General features: G+C 42.2%; 1 protein-coding gene across 3 annotated transcripts in view; it reads left to right on the top strand.

The window, feature by feature from the left end:
• The window catches only part of LOC137326550 (exocyst complex component 3-like), a 64,817-nt gene that overhangs the window by 24,112 nt on the left and 22,882 nt on the right, over nucleotides 1-17,823 (top strand). For 2 of the 3 annotated variants that reach the window (XM_067991764.1, XM_067991763.1), the window contains exons 2-7: nucleotides 4,815-5,287; nucleotides 6,549-7,200; nucleotides 8,199-8,316; nucleotides 11,351-11,479; nucleotides 12,660-12,760; nucleotides 14,541-14,630. In XM_067991764.1, the coding sequence (XP_067847865.1) occupies nucleotides 4,870-5,287; nucleotides 6,549-7,200; nucleotides 8,199-8,316; nucleotides 11,351-11,479; nucleotides 12,660-12,760; nucleotides 14,541-14,630 (1,508 nt within the window). In that variant the 5' untranslated portion in view covers nucleotides 4,815-4,869. Of the gene's footprint in view, nucleotides 1-4,809; nucleotides 5,288-6,548; nucleotides 7,201-8,198; nucleotides 8,317-11,350; nucleotides 11,480-12,659; nucleotides 12,761-14,540; nucleotides 14,631-17,823 lie in introns of all 3 variants that reach the window. The other variant, XM_067991762.1, reaches the window with a different exon arrangement.

Below are 17,823 nucleotides of genomic sequence, written 5' to 3'. Positions count from 1 at the left end.
TAACAGTCTCTTACATGGGACCTTATCAAATGCCTTCTGGAAGTCCATATAAATAACATCCATTGACATTCCCCTGTCCACTACTTTAGTCACCTCTTCAAAAAATTCAGTCAGGTTTGTCAGGCATGACCTACCTTTCACAAATCCATGCTGGCTCTCCCTGATTAACTGAAAATTCTCGAGGTGTTTAGTCACCCTATCCTTAATTATAGACTCCAGCAATTTCCCCACAACAGATGTTAGGCTAACTGGTCTATAATTCCCCAGTTTCCCTCTCTCTCTCCTTTCTTAAAAAGCGGAGTGACATGTGCAATTTTCCAATCTGGAGGGACAGTTCCTGAATCTAGAGAACTTTGAAAGATTATAGTTAGGGCATCTGCAATCTGCTCACCTACTTCCTTTAAAACCCTGGGATGGAAACCATCTGGTCCTGGGGATTTGTCACTCTTTAGTGCTATTATTTTCTTCATTACTGTTGTTTTACTTATATTAATTTTATCGAGTCCCTGTCCCCGGTTCAATATTAGTTTTCTTGGGATTTCCGGCATGCTATCCTCTTTTTCTGCTGTAAATACTGACGCAAATTAATTATTCAACATGTCTGCCATTTCCCCATTGTCAACAACAATATCCCCACTTTCAGTTTTTAAGGGGCCAACACTGCTCCTGACCACCCTCTTTTTCCTAATATAACTATAGAAGTTCTTCGTATTGGTTTTGATATCCCTTGCAAGTTTCTTTTCATACTCTCTTTTTGTAGCTCTTACTATCTGTTTTGTGACCCTTTGTTGATCTTTGTATCTTTCCCATTCGCCAGGATCTGTGCTATTTTTTGCCTTTTTGTATGCCCTTTCCTTATGTCTTATACTGTCCCTTACCTCTTTAGTTGTCCATGGCTGTTTTTTTTGGCAAGTAGAGTTCTTGCCCCTCAGGGGTATAAACCAGTTCTGTATCTCATTAAAAGTTTCTTTAAACATTTCCCACTGATCATCAGTCGTTTTACCCATTAACAGATTTGCCCAGTTTACTGTGGACAGTCTCTGTCTCATCCCATTGAAGTCGGCCTTACCCAAGTCTAGAATCTTAGCAGCTGATTCACTTTTTTCCCTTTCAAACACTACATTGAACTCGATCATGTTATGATCGCTATTGGATAGATGTTCACGCAGAGTTAAGCTGTTAACTAAATCTGGTTCTTTACTCATTACTAAATCTAGTATGGCTTGCCCCCTTGTTGCCTCTAGGACATACTGCTGTAGAAAACTATCCCGGACACACTCAAGAAATTCACTACCTTTCTGACAGTTGCTTGTCTGCTTTTCCCAATCTATGTGAAGGTTCAAGTCCCCCATTAAGACCACTATGCCTTTCTTACACGCTTGTCTAATCTCTGCATTTATACAATCTAGCTCTTCAGAGCTGCTGCCAGGGGTCCTATACACAACTCCCACTATAGTCTTAGATCCTTTCCTATTTCTCAATCTGACCCATAAGGTCTCTGTTGGCTGCTTACCTCTCGTTATATCCTCCTTTATCATTGAATTGATTTCATTTCTAATCACCAAGGCTACTCCTCCCCCTCTTCCATTTTCCCTGTCTCTCCTGTGGACCTTATAACCCGGTATATTTAGTTCCCAATCCTGACCGTCCTGCAGCCATGTCTCAGTAATAGCTATCATGTCATACCCTCCAATTTGAATTTGAACCTGTAGTTCATTTAATTTATTCCTTATACTGCGTGCATTTGTATATAGAACTTTTAATTGGGCCACGCACCCTAGTCTGACCTTCAGCTTTGATGCTGGGATAATCGCCTTACGCCTTCTAGTTTTCACTTTATCTGTAGTGTCTAAAGTACACTTTCTTTCTGTTGCTCTACGCTTTTCCCTTTCACTTGTTCTTGAACAACTGTTTGTATTATTTGTATTGTAAATTTCCCCTGGGTCTTCCCCTCTCTTGCTGCTCTCAACTTTACTCCCTTCTGACTCCCCGCTAAGGTTCCCATCCCCCTGCCACTCTAGTTTAAACCTTCCCCAACAGCACGAGCAAACACCCCTGCGAGGACATTGGTCCCGGTCCTGCTCGGGTACCCGTCTCGCTTGTACAGGTCCCACCTTCCCCAGAACCGGTCCCAATGTCCCAGGAATCGAAATCCCTCCCAACCTACACCATCCCTGCAGCCACACATTCATCCTGTCTATTCTCCTGTTCCTATACCCACTAGCACGTGGCACTGTTAGTAATCCTGAGATCACTACCTTTGAGGTCCTGCTTTTTAATTTATCTCCTAACTCCTTGAATTCACCTTGCAGGACCTCCTCCTTTTTTTACCTATGTCGTTGATACCGATATGGACCACGACTACTGGCTGTTCACCCTCCCCCCCCCCCCCCCCTCCAGAATGCCCCTTACAATTGAATCCCCTATCACTATAGCCCTGCCACTCTTCTTCCTCCCCTTCTGTGCAGCAGAACCACCCGTGGCGCCACGAACTTGGCTCTTGCTCCTTTCCCCTGATAAGCCATCTCCCCCAACAGTATCCAAAGCAGAATATCTGTTTGAGAGGGAGATGGCCTCAGGGGACTCCTGCTCTACCTGCCTGGTCTTTTTACTCTGTCTGGCGGTCACCCATTTCCTTTCTGCCTGCGTAATCTTTACCTGTGGTGTGACCACCTCACTGAACGTGCTATCCACAATAGTCTCAGCATCGCGGATGCTCCACAGTGAATCCACCCGCAGCTCCAGCTCCGAAATGCGGTTTGCCAGTAGCTGCAGCTGGACACACTTCCTGCATACATGGTCACCAGGGACACTGGTAGTGTCCATGACTGCCCACATAATGCAGGAGGAGCATATCACGGGTGCGAGCTCTGCTGCCATGACTTGCCTTAGATTTACCCTGCTTTCACCTCTCAGACTCTCCTCCCGCTCTTGGTCTCTCCTTTTATACTGTCCTCACCTCTCGGACTCTCCTGCCTCACCTGCAACGTTGCACAGTAGTTGTTTCTTGTTGCAGGTCTGCTGCTGCTTCTATCCCCACTTTCGGTCTTCTCCTACTCAGGTCCGCCGCCACTCTGCGGAAAAAGTTAGGCAAAGCAGCACCTCCTTCCCCCACTTCACCGAACTCCCTCACTTACCAAACTCTGAAGTGTTCACTCTGTGTTCCACTGCACTCAGTGCGGTTTGTGTGAGATTGTACCATTTATTAATCATCTGATTTGATTTGCATCTCAATGTGGATGCTAGAATTGATTGAATCTTAATCTTGATTTGCATATTTACTTAATGTACCTTGCATGGTTATATCTCACTTGAACCTTTCCCATGAGAAGTATATTTTATTTAAAGTTAGATGCTCTATCACATAACTTACTCTACCCTCCCCATTTATGCTGATATTTACTCTATTTACAAATTGAATTCACCCAGAAATTAAATCAGCTGTCACTGTTGTGTTAAATTCATAAATGTTGATATCCCCACCATCACAGAAGCCAGTCTTCAGCCAATTCGATTCACTCTATATGATATCAAGAAACGGCTGAGTGCACTGGATTCAGCAAAGGCTACGGGCCCCGACAACATCCCAGCCGTAGTGCTGAAGACTTGTGCTTCAGAACTAGCTGCGCCTCTAGCCAAGCTGTTCCAATACAGCTACAAGACTAGCATCTACCCGACAATGTGGAAAATTGCCCAGGTATGTCCTGTCCACAAAAAGCAGGACAAATCCAATCCGGCCAATTACCGCCCCATCAGTCTACTCTCAATCATCAGCAAAGTGATGGAAGGTGCCGTCGACAGTGCTAACAAGCGGCACTTACTCACCAATAACCTGCTCACTGATGCTCAGTTTGGGTTCTGCCAGGACCACTCCAGACCTCATTACAGCCTTGGTCCAAACATGGACAAAAGAGCTGAATTCCAGAGGTGAGATGAGAGTGACTGCCCTTGACATCAAGGCAGCATTTGACCGAGTGTGGCACCAAGGAGCCCTAGTAAAATTGAAGTCAATGGGAATTAGGGGGAAAACTCTCCAGTGGCTGGAGTCATACCTAGCACAAAGGAAGATGTTGGAGGCCAATCATCTCAGCCCCAGGGCATTGCTGCAGGAGTTCCTCAGGGCAGTGTCCTTGGCCCAACCATCTTCAGCTGCTTCATCAATGACCTTCCCTCCACCGTAAGGTCAGAAATGGGCAATAAATGCCGGCCTCGCCATCGACGCCCACACCCCATGAACGAATGTTAAAAAAAAATTATTTGCTGTAGAATAAATAGTCTTCCAGTTGTCTCTACTCCTTAATTTAAACCTGTTGATTCAGCTGTTTATGGCCTCTCGCCATAGGCTGAAAGGTTGGTCGGAGTTGTCACATATAGTTCTAACTATTTTAAATATTAGCACTTTGATTTGGATGAATCAACTGGTGAAAAGATATATGGTATAAAATGGATATATGAAATAAAAGTTTTGGAACATAATTGATTAAAAACTACTCGTAATTTAAAATAATATAGCAATGGCTAAACTTTCGATTTGCTTGTTGTGACTACTCAACTTTCTGCTGGAGGAATCATGTTAGATTGAACATTCTGTACTACTGAATTACAATTCCATACAGTGTTTTAAAATACTTTTTTAAAAAGTAAACATTTTATCCATTAAACACCTTTTTTCCATTTCTTTTTAGTTAAAGCCACTTATTCAAGTATACAGTATTGTCATTTAAGGTTCTTGTAAGGCTATGATAATTATATCACTTTTAATACACAACTATATATATTTTCATAAGTGTTTAATTTTATTTCCTTAAGCACAGAAGATATACTGCACTTTTGCTCACATTCAGAAGTACTGCAGAAAAACAACAAAAGATGTCAAATCTGAAAATAGTATCAAATGATGACTTACACGGAGACAAAGATTCACCTGATGGAAGCCAGCCTGCCTGTAATACTTCAGATATTGAAACTGGGATGACTAAAAAGAAACAAAGCTCCTTCAGAAAAAATAAGAAAACATCACAAAAAACCAGCAATATGGAAATTAAAGTGCCTGATGCAAATCCAAGAGAACAATTTGCAGTGATTAGAAATTTTGGAGTCCGATTAAGTAAAAGGTTCAGTTTATCAGTTCCAAAAGATCCAGACAAAGATAAAACAATGACTGTGTCAGGTGGAAATACAGTAAACAACTTGAAAGTAGACATCAAAGAACAGGAAGAACAGTGCAGTGCAATAGAAAACCAAGATGAGAAAGCCACAATTGAGAATACAAAGTTGCCACTGTCGGGTAAGAGACAGAAATGTTAAAGAATACAGTATGGATTTACATTTGTAGAAATTAATGACAGGATCACACACACTGAAATATTACGTATGATTGGTATCAAAACAGGGCTGCATCACAGGTGACCTATTTAACCTCTTACGTTAGACTTTTCTTTATCATCTTTTATCTCTTGGATTAACTTTTGAATTCTATAGCTAGTCATAATATCCGAAGTGAGTCTAACTTCAAACCAAGTCAAAGCAGCGGCCACCAACAAAATGTATGTTTAAATAAGTAAAAAAATTAAAAGAAGAATTCATATGGAGCCAGGAGTGCTCTCAAGAATTCACGGTTCTCGCGACCAAAATGTGCACAAAAATGTTAATGATGCCCGAGGACCAATCTTGGGCCAGCCTTGGTCCTCCCAGTTGGGGTGCGCACTGTCTGTGTCCTGCTGGTTACCAATTTCCACCCCAAGGGATCAGTCTTGCGGCTCTTCTTTGCACTGCCCCAAGCACTAGAATATTTCCCATGTTTCTTGGCAACCAGAAATAGACATTTCTTAAGGTGTGATCTGATCAGAGCACCATACAGTTGGGTCACAAATTCTCTGACTTGTCATCGATTGTTTTGGCCAAGTACTTCAACGTTCTATTGGCTTCTGTGCATAGGAATTATTTCTATATGTCGTATCTGCCCCAGAGCAGCATATGATGAATGTTTAACTCATGTAAGTGGAATATAAAATTATTCCACCTATATGAGATCAAAGTATAAATAGCAATCAAGTGCAGGAACCCTGGCTGATTTCCCCCTCTCCTTTCCAAAGCCCAAGGACACTGAAGTTAGTCATAACTCCCTGACCATAGCCTCACCCGCATTTAGCTTGCTCACCAAGGAGTGAACCTGGAATCTTCCTGGTGTCTAAGACTTAATGCCACACCACTCGTTTACACACCAAGCCATTGAGAGAACCTGCTAATTCCATCCACGACTGAGCTTACTCATGACTTTGTTACTATTGAGTTATGGTGTTCATATTCAACAAATTTACATACAGAAACCTATATTTATGTAAGAGTTTCTAATTCAGTAGAAATATTATAATTTGAAAATGTGTGTATGGCCTTCATTTCAGTAGCATATTTTGTACGCAATATATCCCTGAAACGCAACAGAAATAGATAAAAATTAGAAAAAGAAAAGTTGATACAAAAAATTCATGGAATAACATGCTCATAAGTTACTTATTCTGAAATATTATATTTAAATGTTTTTGCAGTAATGGAAATAAACCAGCTAATCTCTAAACAATTGTTACTGGAGGCAAATGAAAATATAAATAAATTGGAGGAAGAGTTGCTCAATGAGAGAAAGCCTGAAAAAGATGAAAAGAAGTACCATGAATACACAAAAAAAGTTCGAGATTTCAACCTCCTCTGTGATGCACTTGCTGAACAAATCATGTCCATTATCACCAATTCACTCACTATAGCTAAAGAAAATAGTAGCATTTTGTGTTTGGCATTGAAAGTTATTGAACTGGAAGAAGCAGCAGATACAAAATGGCAAGAAAAGACAAATCATCCTGATCAGTGTTTCAGAAGACCCCGGAAGTGGCAAGATTTGTGGAGAGAAGCAGTTACAAGAAGTGTGAAAGAAAGAATAGCTAATGTGCCTTTAATTACAAAGGAGCCTAGGACATCGTGGCTTGCATTACACTTAGCACATCTTCAACAAACTATTTTAGAAGACTTGAAAATTGTTAAGAATTTTGTGCAAAAATGTTACCCAGAAAAATATAGTATTTTTAACATGTATATAAAATGCTATCACAAAACTGTATCGTCTCACCTGGAATCCATCCAACAGAAACAGCTTGAATTGAATGATCTTTTTTCATTTCTCAAATGGATTATTCACACCTACAAAAGGTATATTATTATCAAGTACTAAATAATTTTGTTTTATATTAGTTTATTAAATGATGTGAAGAGAAACAGTTTTGAGAGCACAAGATTTTATTAAAACCATAACAAAACTGCTACAGTTATTATACTGTATACCACTAGGGGACAGCACTGAATTTGTATATCTATGTAACCAGTCTCTGGAGTCTCACTGCTATAAAAAGTTAAACTTACATATCTATAGGTTCAGCCAGTATGCTTGAGGATATGATGTTGATATGTTTTCTTCAAAATTAGTTTTGGTTATTATGTGTACAACATTTCTTGTCTGTTATTCTTCGCATTAATATATTTTTTCTGTGGATGATCACACTCCGCCTGAATTTCTTTTCCATTGACTTTACTATCCCCAGTTTTGCACTACCGCCCAAAACTAATTTCAAGCCCGATATTCTTAATGGAAAAACAAGCGTTGCATTACAGTTTATACAAAATGCAGGTTGGATCTAATCTGGTTAAAGGAGGGTAATCAAAAGTATATCTTTGTTTATATTAATGCCATCTCAAAAATGCATCTTTTAATTGTTTTATTGTTTTAGTTATAGTACTCTTTTTATCTTATTTAATGTTCCCCGCCCCCCCCCTCACTTTCTCCTCTGTTTAGAGTCTCACAATTTATGCATAATGTCTTGGTTAGGAGACTGGACAGGGGACCTGCTCCCAGATCTCTACCAATTATAGTCTGTGACCAGCAACTAGGAAGTCAGCACAGCCCAGGTCGACTTGTCCTCTTAATACTTCTCTTCTGTGCATGGGAACGAACCTTGTTTCCTCCACAAAAGACTTAAATGATAATTGAAATTTTTGCGGGGAATTGTGAGCAGAAACTGACATCTAGCTATTCTTGCCTTAATTAATTGAGCTCTAGTTCTTCACATAGATCAAAGTAATTCACAGTATACCAGATTAAGAGTGTAAAATGCTGAAAATCTAGTGCCTAAAATGTGTCATTTTGTTTGCAGTGGAGATGTTATGGGTCATCCTGATCTTTCACCAGAAGTGAACTTACAAGAACTTGGTCCTTTGTTAGACCAAAAGGTTATTGAAAATATCATGGATAAATATGTTGAAACACTGAAGGTATGAATTAAGTGATGAACGGTATAATTCAACTGTTTTAATGAAGTTGATCAACAGGCTATAATCATTGACATAAGTACAGTACATTTTAGATTGAGTTCCTCACACGCTGTGCATAATGTCGTCCTCGTTTTGGTCACATTCCTTTGCATAACTAGATTTAATGTACTTCTGTTTCTTGACCTGATTCCCTCATACAAGAGGCACAACACAATTTCCATTCAGACCGTTCTTTTGGAACTGGAGGAGGGCTTGCTGGTGTGGGTCAATGAGTAGGGCAAGAATGGTTTGGGCTCAGCTTGACTAAACATAGAATTAAAGCTAGATGTCTAGCTAAAAGCATGGCATTTTCATTAAGGCATGTAGGACTTGAGGGATCTTGCAGTGCTTTGGAGTTGGACATTTGCCAACCAATGCAATCTCCACTCTAACTCCATCATGCTTTCTTTGATCAGGGTCATTATAATATAGCTGTCAGCACTATTAATGCTGTTTATTGGAAGCTTGCCTCGTAGTGGAGGTTAGGAAACTGGCACGGCTACAGAATTTAACTCTGCAGCACCTTAAAAGGGCGGGTTGCCTCTATTACATCAGGGAGCAAAGACTTTGGAATGCCTGCCTGAAAGAAAGAAAAACTTGCATTTATATAGCACCATTCATGACCTCAGAACGTCCCAATATGCTTACAGCCAAATAAGAATTTTTTTTTGAAGTGTAGTCACTGTTGTAATATAGGAAATGCGGCAGCCAATTTGCTCACAGCAAGGTCCACAAACAACAATGTGATAATGACCCAATAATCTGTTTTAGTGATGTTGGTTGAGGGATAAATATTGGCTAGGACACCGGAGAGAAGTCCCCCTACTTTTCTTCGAAATAGTGGCATGGGATCTTTTATGTCCACCTGAGAGGGCAGATGGGGCCTCAGTTTAACGTCTCATCCGAAAGACGGCAACTCCGACAGTGCAGCATGCCCTCAGTACTGCAATGGAGTGTCAGCCTAGATTATGTGCTTAAATTTCTGGAGTGAGACTTGAACTCACGACCTTGTGACTCAGAGGCAAGAGTGCTAATACTGCACCACGGCTAACACCATATCATAGAAACATATCTGAGGGTGGTGCAGCAGGACCCAGAGCCTCCAAGTTTTCTGACTCCTCTGTGGAGATTTTAGTGGCCTAAGTCAAAAGAAGGAGCAGTTATTTGTAACTGAGAGAAGCAGGCCAAACAAAGGAATGCTCCAAGCACAGCAGAGATCTTGGTAGTTAGTGCCACCTCCACCAACCCCTGCCTGCAATTAGTGATCAGAAGTAGTAAAATGCCCTCACCAGTGCAGCTAAAGTAAGAAGAGGCAGTCCACCTTGTAACAATACAACGTAATGTGCACATTTCTGGTAAGTTGTAGATGCTGCTCAACATAATGAGGGGAAGGAATCTGCAAATGCAAAATGTGCTTGAGGTACATGATACCCATCACAGCCCTTTTCTCTTGCAAGTGTTCCATCACTCAGCCTAACATGAAAGGAAGCAGTAAAAGCTTCACATGATATGTAGTAGCACATTACCTGCACCTTTTTTCATCCACATTAAGGAATCATTACTGATAGCTGGGTTGGATTCCATATATTGTCAAGTAGAGGTCCTTCACATATCTACATTCTTCTTAGAAGAGAAAGTGACCGATTACCAACGGCATAGAACAGCCATTGGTGGTGGAATCCTTAGCTTCCAAACTTATATCCCATATGAAGAAGAAGCCCCAGAGCATTTGGCAGGTATACAGGAGGAGCAGCAGTAAGAGATGGTTAAATGGGAGGCGAGGTGCAGGTTTTTTCTAAACTTCATATTCTCAAGTCTCTTCAGCTTTTGTAGCACACACATAATCTGTCATCACAATATAAGGTCATACCTTACACTGAAAGTGCTATGGCTATTCTGCTGCTCATCTACCCATGCTTACTTCACTTGTAGGTCTGCCACAACAACAAGCAGAGGAAAAGCAGAAAGAGGAATCTGTTCCCTCTGCTTCAGGGCTGTCCATCCCCTCTTCACACATGCCGCTATTTGCTCTCCTTTCCAAGTGCTATCCCAGAGACACCACCTCAGTGGCACAGTTAGTAAACCTGAGGGAAGCGTACAAGGTGATGCACACAGCATGAGTCACCAGAAAGAGCTTGAGTTGGAAGATGAATTGGCACTCGACCAAAGTGTAAGGAAATATCTACCCTTGGCTGAGGGCACTTACCCAGATCTCAGGGGATTTATACTTAAAAGAAGGATGCTTGTATAATATTAAATAAATGTAGAGACAACTGAGGATGGTGTCCCAGAATGTGCCACAGATGGTGGCACTGTTGAAGCAACCAAATAACCACATTTGTAGCACCATGATTTTTGTATCTTCAGCGTTTCAGTTAAGCTACTTAAATAAATACACAAAAGGGGAACAAGTACTTAAGGTTGCACAGATATCTCATGTTGTAAGAGTGTTAAACAATTATATAATGGATAGTTCATGTCTCATTGCCGAGGAATATGGGCAATACATGGCTGAGGCTACTGGCGGTTTACATTTCCCAGCTGCTTCATGCAGTGTCCTTGTCCTTACACATTTTGTGTAATCTCACATATGTCCTCTTCTCCACCTATCATTCCAGATTTTCAAGTTTCCTTTCCAAGGACAAAAAGCCTTTTTTTTTTGAAGGTCTGCACATATTTAATGGGCTGCCATTGCTGCACAACTTCTCTGGCAGTGGGATGTTCTAGTGAGGAGAATAATATATGTTCATGTGAAGATAGTGGGAGATATGTATGCAGGCTATGCAACGAAATGACAAATTTCATACTTTTTGCACTGTATACACCAGCTACCACAACAAAGTTCAACAACCTAGTTAAAAAGGATTGTCAAATAAATGGGAAACTTCATCTGAAATTACTAAATATGCAGTCTTTCACTTAAAAAAAAAAAGCATCAGCATGAAATTATTACAAGGTTTTCAAGTGAGATAACTTCTGTCCTTTTTGAACTTAGTTAACAATTGCAAAATGGATGAAAAATACTTTGGCGGAAGAGAAGACAAAATGGTCTGAATCTGAAGCACAAGAACCAGAATTATTGTTGGGTTGCTACCAGTCTGATATGGCCTTTCATATAACCCAGGTAAATGTCTCAATTTTCTGAGTATATCTCTGTCAGTAACCCCTTTCAAATGCAAGTATGTTCAGGTCTTACTAATATTTTAAATCCTCAAAGCAAAGATATAGGCCTGAATTTTCTTCTGAATTACCACCCAGGGTGTGACTAACCCCTCTAACCCATTTCTCCCCATTTCCATCCCAATAATTACCGCCAGTGTCTAAGTGGCAGTAGGAGCTGCAGGAAGGTATCCCTGAGGTGGATGCCACATTGAGGAGGCCATTTTCTATGCTACTACTGAAGATTGGTGTTACTTTGCCTGCATATCGATCTCTTTGGAAGTTCAGTCAGGACTTTTTCTGCTGCTTCAGCATGAGGAGGGTGCACAAGAAGGAGAAGACGCAGGACAGGACAACCAGTAGCCAGAGAAAGGAAGGCGCAGCGGATAGCCCAGTGCTTTGAGTAATTAAAGATTCAGTCATCAAATAAAGTCATTCATACCTGCCTGTTCTTCCCCCCCCCCCCCACCCACGCCCAAGCAGTTCCGTTTTAAAATCAAGCCCATTAAGTCTATTTCTCTCTCCACAGATGCTGCCTGACCTGCTGAATGTTTTCTAGCATTTTCTGTCTGTTATATTTAAATGTATCTACCCTATTTTAAACACCTTTCGCCTTTCTCTCACATGTGTGTGATGTGCTGCACGTAGGAAGCAGAGGCAATGTTAAGACACTGTCAGTATAAATTTATTCATTTTTGCTCAAACTGGCCGAAGTCTACAACACCAAAGTACCGTCTGGGGGCGGGATTAAAGTGGCACAATTGAGCAAAAGGAGGATTTTAACTTAAAACTTACAGACCTAACAGTTCCGACAAGAGCTTCCAATGTCATTAGTGTTTTTTTCCTCGTTTAGTTTTCTATTGCTTTATGATTTACATTACATGTGCCACATGAGACTAATTCCTCCACGTTATACAGATGGAATTCAATACAGAAGATGCCATTAATTTAATTCAGTGCCAGCATAATGACAGTGGAATCTGTTTCCTTATATAATTGAAGCATTTTTAAAGTTACTAACATAATTCAGTAGTCAAAAGTGTTAGTATGTATTGTTTGTATTTTTTGGTTAGCTCTATCAAGATACGTAAAGTATGGTTCTGCAATAAAGACTAACATAACTCCTTAGTGATTTTATTTTGCAGATGATCCATGTATATCTGAATGAAACCGGCAACATCAGCAATGAACTGAAGAACAAAGCTTTATGTTTCTGCCTGGATGAATTAACAAATTTAATACACTGGTAATTTTTATAATAACATTAAATATGTCCATTTTAACCTGCTTTACAGTCATATCTTTACAGCCTCATTTGCACTGGAGATTTTGTACCAGTATAACTACAATAAGTTTTCCCCAAGGCAATGGGGAAGCACGGGAAGAGAAAAGAATCAGGGCTAAAATGCTGTAGCCCTATCCTTGACCCATGCTCCCTTTGAGTGTGGCTTCCCTGTTGGGGGCACAGGAAATCTGAATTATCCTTATTGAAAGGTTTTAAATCCTGAATGTATGCTTTCAATCTTATCATTTTTATGTTACTCCCTTTATTCTTAGTAGATTGTTTTGTGGAGAATGCCTTAACTTAACTCTCCAATGGCTGGAGTCGTACCTAGCACAAAGGAAGATGGTAGTGATTGGTGGAGGCCAATCATCTCAGCCCCAGGACATTGCTGCAGGAGTTCCTCAGGGCTGTGTCCTAGGCCCAACCATCTTCAGCTGCTTCATCAATGACCTTCCCTCCATCATAAGGTCAGAAATGGGGATGTTCGCTGATGATTGCACAGTGTTCAGTTCCATTCGCAACCCCTCAGGTAATGAAGCAGTCCATGCCCGCATGCAGCAAGACCTGGACAACATCCAGGCTTGGGCTGATAGGTGGCAAGTAATATTTGCGCCAGACAAGTGCCAGGCAATGACCATCTCCAACAAGAGAGAGTCTAACCACCTCCCCTTGACATTCAATGGCATTACCATTGCCGAATCCCCCACCATCAACATCCTGGGGGTCACCATTGACCAGAAACTTAACTGGACCAGCCACATAAATACTGTGGCTACAAGAGCAGGTCAGAGGCTGGGTATTCTGTGGTGAGTGACTCACCTCCTGACTCCCCAAAGCCTTTCCACCATCTACAAGGCACAAATCAAGAGTGTGATGGAATACTCTCCACTTGCCTGGATGAGTGCAGCTCCAACAACATTCAAGAAGCTCAACACCATCCAGGACAAAGCAGCCCAGTTGATTGGCACCCCATCCACCACCCTAAACATTCACTCCCTTCTCCACTGGCTCACCGTGGCTGCAGTGTGTACCATCCACAGGATGCACTGCAGCAACTCGCCAAGCGCCCCCCAAACACGCGACCTCTACCACCTAGAAGGACAAGGGCAGCAGGCACATGGGAACAACACCACCTGCACGTTCCCCTCCAAGTCACACACCATCCCGACTTGGAAATATATCGCCGTTCCTTCATCGTCGCTGGGTCAAAATCCTGGAACTCCCTTCCCAACAGCACTGTGGGAGAACCTTCACCACACGGACTGCAGCAGTTCAAGAAGGCGGCTCACCACCACCTTCTCAAGGGCAATTGGGGATGGGCAATAAATGCTGGCCTTGCCAGCAACGCCCACATCCCATTAACGAATAAAAAAAAAACTTCTTCATAAAATGATGGACTTACAGCTGAGTGTCTTGACATTATCAGTTAAAGAGCTGTTATAAAAAAGGGATTGTTTTGGCTAGATATAGATTCAGGATTTTTAACTTTTCTATATTGGAATTAAATTAGTGACTCCGGCTATCAGGATATTAAAAGTATGTTGTTGAATCATTTATTTACTTTGAAATAATTTATTTCACCATTATAAGTATATTAATGCTTTAGGATTTTGTTGAAGATAGTGTAAACATAGTTCAGTCAAATTTTGCTTGTAAGTGATTATTGCTTATAAGATACACTTAATATATTTCTGTTAAAATTAAGTTTAAACAATGGCTAATTTTGATTTGTTTTTTCAAGTTACCAACAGGACGTAAAGGACATAAAAATGCGCACTCCAAACCCGCTGCCACTTTTGATAGTAAGCATCAACAACTTTATTGACTTAAGGTAAGTCTTTTTAATCATCGATATAAACAGCATAAACAATTATATTAATATATATTCATGTTAGTTGCACTTTTAAAGAAAGAAAGACCACAGTACAAAACACTTCACGGCCACCATTACTCCACCTGAAAGGCCATTCTAAGTCTTAATCATTTTGTTGTGTGAAGAGGTGAAAAAGCACTTCCAGACATCAGTCCTGAACTTGCCTTTTACCAGTTTGCACATATGTCCCTAAGTCCTGCAGTCATGGTGTACCTTGAAACAGTTTTCAGGTTAATCTATTTTATTCCACTTAGTATTTTATATACTTTTAAAAGTTACCCATCTCGCCTCCTTTTAAGGCAGAAGAGCCCAAGTTTTTCTAACCTTCCCTCATTTCTTGGCTATCTGACACCAGGAGGGGAATTTTAACTCCCAAGAACAGGTGGGCTGGAGTCGAGTGGGAATTGAAAAGTATTTTTTTTTTGATCGCGATCGCAACCCGGTTCCAACGCGCCTATTTCTGGGTTTAACGTGGGCGCGTTTGGATGCGTGCTCGAAACCAAATCGCTGAGGTTGCGTCCCCAATTAGCGCCGGCGGACGGCTGGTTAGCAGAGCAATTAAGGTCATTAAGAGAGTTGAGGTAGGTTTTTTTTAATTGAGTTTGACCCAACTTTAAATTTAATGGAGGCGAGATCCAGCCGCAGTTTATTTAGGTATTTAAAGCTGTGATTGCTCCATCTGAATAAAATGTCAGTTATTGCAGCTGGTCTTCCAGTTCTCTCAGGCAAATGTTTGACTGAGAGTTCTTGTGTTGAGACAGCTTTTCCAAAACTTCTTTGGAGCCTTTCAAACAGACAAGATCAGGATGGGGGGGCGCAATCGATTGAGATAACATTTGAGGAGGAGGAAGATTATTATCCACGGTAGTCACACTGCGCTGTGTTGGGATCTGGAGGTGCTCAACAAAGATCTGGAGAATAGCAGAGAGGGGAGCAACAGAGGGGCCGAGGTTGCAGGAGGCACTAGTCACGTGAGAGGGTCTACAGGCAGAGGCTGAGCTTCCTGGACCTCTCTGAAGAGCAGTGCCTATGCAGGCTCAGATTGAGGCAGGTGGTCGCTGACGTCTGCAGCCTCCTTGTAGAAGAGCTACTCCCTGCTGGACCTGGTGGCCACGCATTGCCCGTCAAAGTAAAAGTCACCGCTGTCCTCAATTTCTTTGCTTCTGGCTCCTTCCAGTGTGCCACCGGTGACATCTCCAGGGGGTGTCAGTTGTCTGTACATAAGTGTATAAGACAGGTTACGGATGGGTTGTTTGCCAGGGTGCCCGATTACGCGAACTTGCCCCGCGACGACAGCAGCCAGAATGAGAGGGTGGTCGGTTTCGCCTCCCTGGCTGGCTTCCAGGTGCAGGGTGGCATCGATTGCACATACGTGGCAATTCAAGGACCACCACATGAACCAGGAGTTTTCATCAACTGAAAGAGGTTTCACTCTATCATTGCACAGCTGGTGTGCAACCAGAAGAGATTCATGCAGGTGTGCGCCAGATTCACTAGCAGATGTCATGATGTTTATATTGCGCCAGTCAAACATTCCAGACCTCTTTCAAACAGGAGATTGGTTGGCGTGTTGGAGTCAAGAGATACCTCCTACAAACTTGGCTCATGACATCTGTGAGGAACCCCACCAATGACACACAACAGCACTACAACCAGAGCTACATGGCCAGCAGGTGTGTCATTGAGCATGTTGAAGATGTGCTTCAGGTACCTAGATAGGTCTGGAGGTGCCCTTCAGTACTCGCCAGCAAGGGTCTCCAGAATCATCATGGTATGCTGCGTTCGGCACAACATAGTGGTGCAGAGATGTTTAGAGGTGGAGGAAGATGAAGACACTCTTCAATCATCCTCTGATGGTGAAAACGTTGCAAAAGAGGAGGAGGAATATGAAGATGTGGCAACCATCGTCAGACCAGCCGCGCACATTGCTAGCAGGGATGCCCTCATCTCTCACAGGTTCTCTTAGTAACAGTGGCAAAAAAGAGACGTTGAGATACTCAGGCTGGCTGGCACAACCATCACCACCACCAACCCACTCTCCCAACCCCCGCACTTGCACGAAACAGTCCTTCAACGACGCATACACCCATCACACATCCACTCAATGGATGCCGTCATGTATTGGCATTCGTTATGAAGCAAATGAAAAGGCCACTTCACACTCGGGATGCAATAATGGCCAAGACGTGGAAGTGGTGCTAATCAATAAATTTTATGTGCCAATATTAAAAAAAGGAAACAACACAATGTAATATTTCTTCAAACACCCATGTGCATACCCTGGTGAATTACAATTTCTTGAACTTATGCTTCCTACCCCTTCTACATGGTGCATCCCCTGTGGCTTCAGCAGAGGTCATGCCAGGCTGCTCAGATCCCTGCCCTGACTGCTGAGGTGCTTTTGGAGCCCGTGAGCAGGGACAGACTCGGTTATCGAGAGAGGAGGCAGCATTTTGGGTACTAGTTGGGGGTGGGGTGGGCAACAGGTGAGAAGTGGGAGCACTTTGATTGGGGTTCCCACCTCCATGTCTCTTTCTGCCATGACCCTTCTCCCGGGCACCACATTACTCCCACCACTCTGCTTGACAGCAGCTTGGTGCACATCTGTTGTAAGGCCACGGATAAGGTATCTGTCCTGTTGAAGGTGGCAGATATTTCCTGCATGGCTGTGGTCATGGCCTGTATAGACTCATTTGAGAGCCGTGCTTGAAGCTCCATGGAGGCGGCCACTCTCTCCATGGCAGACATTCTTAAACATAGAAAATAAGAGCAGGAGTAGGCCATTCGGCCCTTCGAGCCTGCTCCGCCATTCAATATGATCATGGCTGATCCTCTATCTCAATACCATATTCCCGCTCTCTCCCCATACCCCTTGATGCGTTTTGTGTCTAGAAATCTATCTAGCTCCTTCTTTAAATATATTCAGTGACTTGGCCTTCACAGTCTTCTATGGTTGAGAATTCCACAGGTTCACCATCCTCTTGAGTGAAGAAATTTCTCCTCATCTCAGTCCTAAATGTCCTACCCCGTATCCTGGACTCCCCAGCCAGGGGCAACATCCTCCCTGCATCCAGTCTATCTTGCCGTGTCAGAATTTTATATGTTTCAATGAGATTCTTGCAATTACCTTGGACAACAAACCAGTAGTATT

The sequence above is a fragment of the Heptranchias perlo genome, chromosome 10, assembly GCF_035084215.1.
Source record: "Heptranchias perlo isolate sHepPer1 chromosome 10, sHepPer1.hap1, whole genome shotgun sequence".
Lineage (NCBI taxonomy): Eukaryota > Metazoa > Chordata > Chondrichthyes > Hexanchiformes > Hexanchidae > Heptranchias > Heptranchias perlo.
This window is presented reverse-complemented; position numbering and strand designations above follow the sequence as displayed.